General features: G+C 35.4%; 1 protein-coding gene across 1 annotated transcript in view; it reads left to right on the forward strand.

Moving 5' to 3' along the window:
- LOC106947080 (nerve growth factor-like) overlaps positions 1-1,036 on the forward strand; it is a 15,747-nt gene extending 14,711 nt beyond the window's left edge. The window contains exon 4 of the mRNA XM_015031871.1: positions 1,005-1,036. Coding sequence (XP_014887357.1) covers positions 1,005-1,036 — 32 coding nt within the window. The remainder of the gene's footprint in view (positions 1-1,004) is intronic.
- The last annotated feature ends 457 nt before the right edge of the window (positions 1,037-1,493 follow it).

Consider the following 1,493-nt stretch of genomic DNA (forward strand, 5'->3'; position numbering starts at 1 on the left):
GTTTCTTTCGTTGACCTTCATGAGGTCAACGAAAGAAACCATAGAGGACTTGTTTAAGTAAAAACATAGAAACATAGAGATAGAACTCCAAAAATCATAATTAGGCCGTTTATCAGCAAAGAAATGTTGATGTTGGGATTATTTGGACTTTTTAAAGGTAGCCTATGATTCAACACTTATTGTTCTTCAATAATGTGTGAAAACTGCTTCAACGCTTAAGCATTTTAGAAACACTTTATGGATTTGCTTTCTGATGATTGCTTTAATTAATTTCTCTTCTGTTTTATGTTCTGTCTAGGGGAAAGAGGAAGTAAAAATTCATTGGTTGCCTTGCTGTGCTTGGTGAGAAGTGTTTTTTATTTGCACTTATTAGAAATATTTTGCTATTTCAGGGGGAAACATAATGGAAAATCAACTTTTCCATTAGTTGTATATCATGTTATAATGTTATCAAGCTTTTTGTGGTTTTTTTGCCCCAAAAGCTATTTCTGGCTTTTCCGACTTTAGCTGAGATAACGCCCGACAAAGCATACCTCCCTCGTACGTCACTGATCCAACCCCTTAAGACTAGTGGCAGCAGCAATTAGCAAACGGCTGGTGGAGCAGCCCCTCTGCTGAGCTCATGTTAGGGATTGCTTCCTCAGTCCAACGCTACTAAGAATGGCTGTAAACACTTAATGAAGGAGTGATGTTGAGATGACATCCTGAAGGCAGTGTCAGAAGAGCAGGCGCTTCTTAAAGAGACAGAGACCCATTTTAAACATGGCTACTCTTCCTGGGGTCCACAATTTAAAGTGTGTAAATGGCAAAGTGACATTTCTTTTAAGTCATGTTTGATATGTACAACACTTTTTATAACAGCTGAAGTTTGTTAAAGTTACTTGATTGTATTATGAAAAGGCACTATGTTCCTAGAAAATATTTAACTCTGTGCCCTTTATAATTCATATAAGCTGGAAATTAAATCTGAAACTGTCACTTTTGTTTTCTGTTTTGATTTTTAGACTATTCTAAGAAACTGAAGCACTATGAGTGAATTTCATTGTTTGTGAAAATGACTGTGCAGTCAGTTTATCATTTAACACTTAAGTCAAGATTATTTTGTATCTTTGGGACAAAACAAGATGTAAGTACTAGCTGGCATTTGGGTGGAAAATTCTTTGGCTACATAACCTCGTTTTTAAAGTCACATTTACATCTTAGAAAGAGAGATTTGTGAATCTTTCAGCACAAAAAATCCACAACCTGATTTTATTGTTCTTCTTTTCTAGCAGACAAATCTGGGATGATACGGGGGAACCTGCAAGTAAATCCTCTCATGTCGCTGTCCTTCCATGATGTTGCTTTTTCGTTTTTATGTTACAAAGTATTCATTTCCTTTTTTTATTTACTGCAGTTTGACTATTTTACAAGGTTTTCTGTATAATATTGTTTTCGGCCATTCACTGAAATGAATGTAATGGTTGTAATTATGTAAGTTTATGTTGGGCTGT

The sequence above is a fragment of the Poecilia latipinna genome, unplaced genomic scaffold, assembly GCF_001443285.1.
Source record: "Poecilia latipinna isolate Pla-1442-1.1 unplaced genomic scaffold, P_latipinna-1.0 Scaffold222, whole genome shotgun sequence".
NCBI lineage: Eukaryota > Metazoa > Chordata > Actinopteri > Cyprinodontiformes > Poeciliidae > Poecilia > Poecilia latipinna.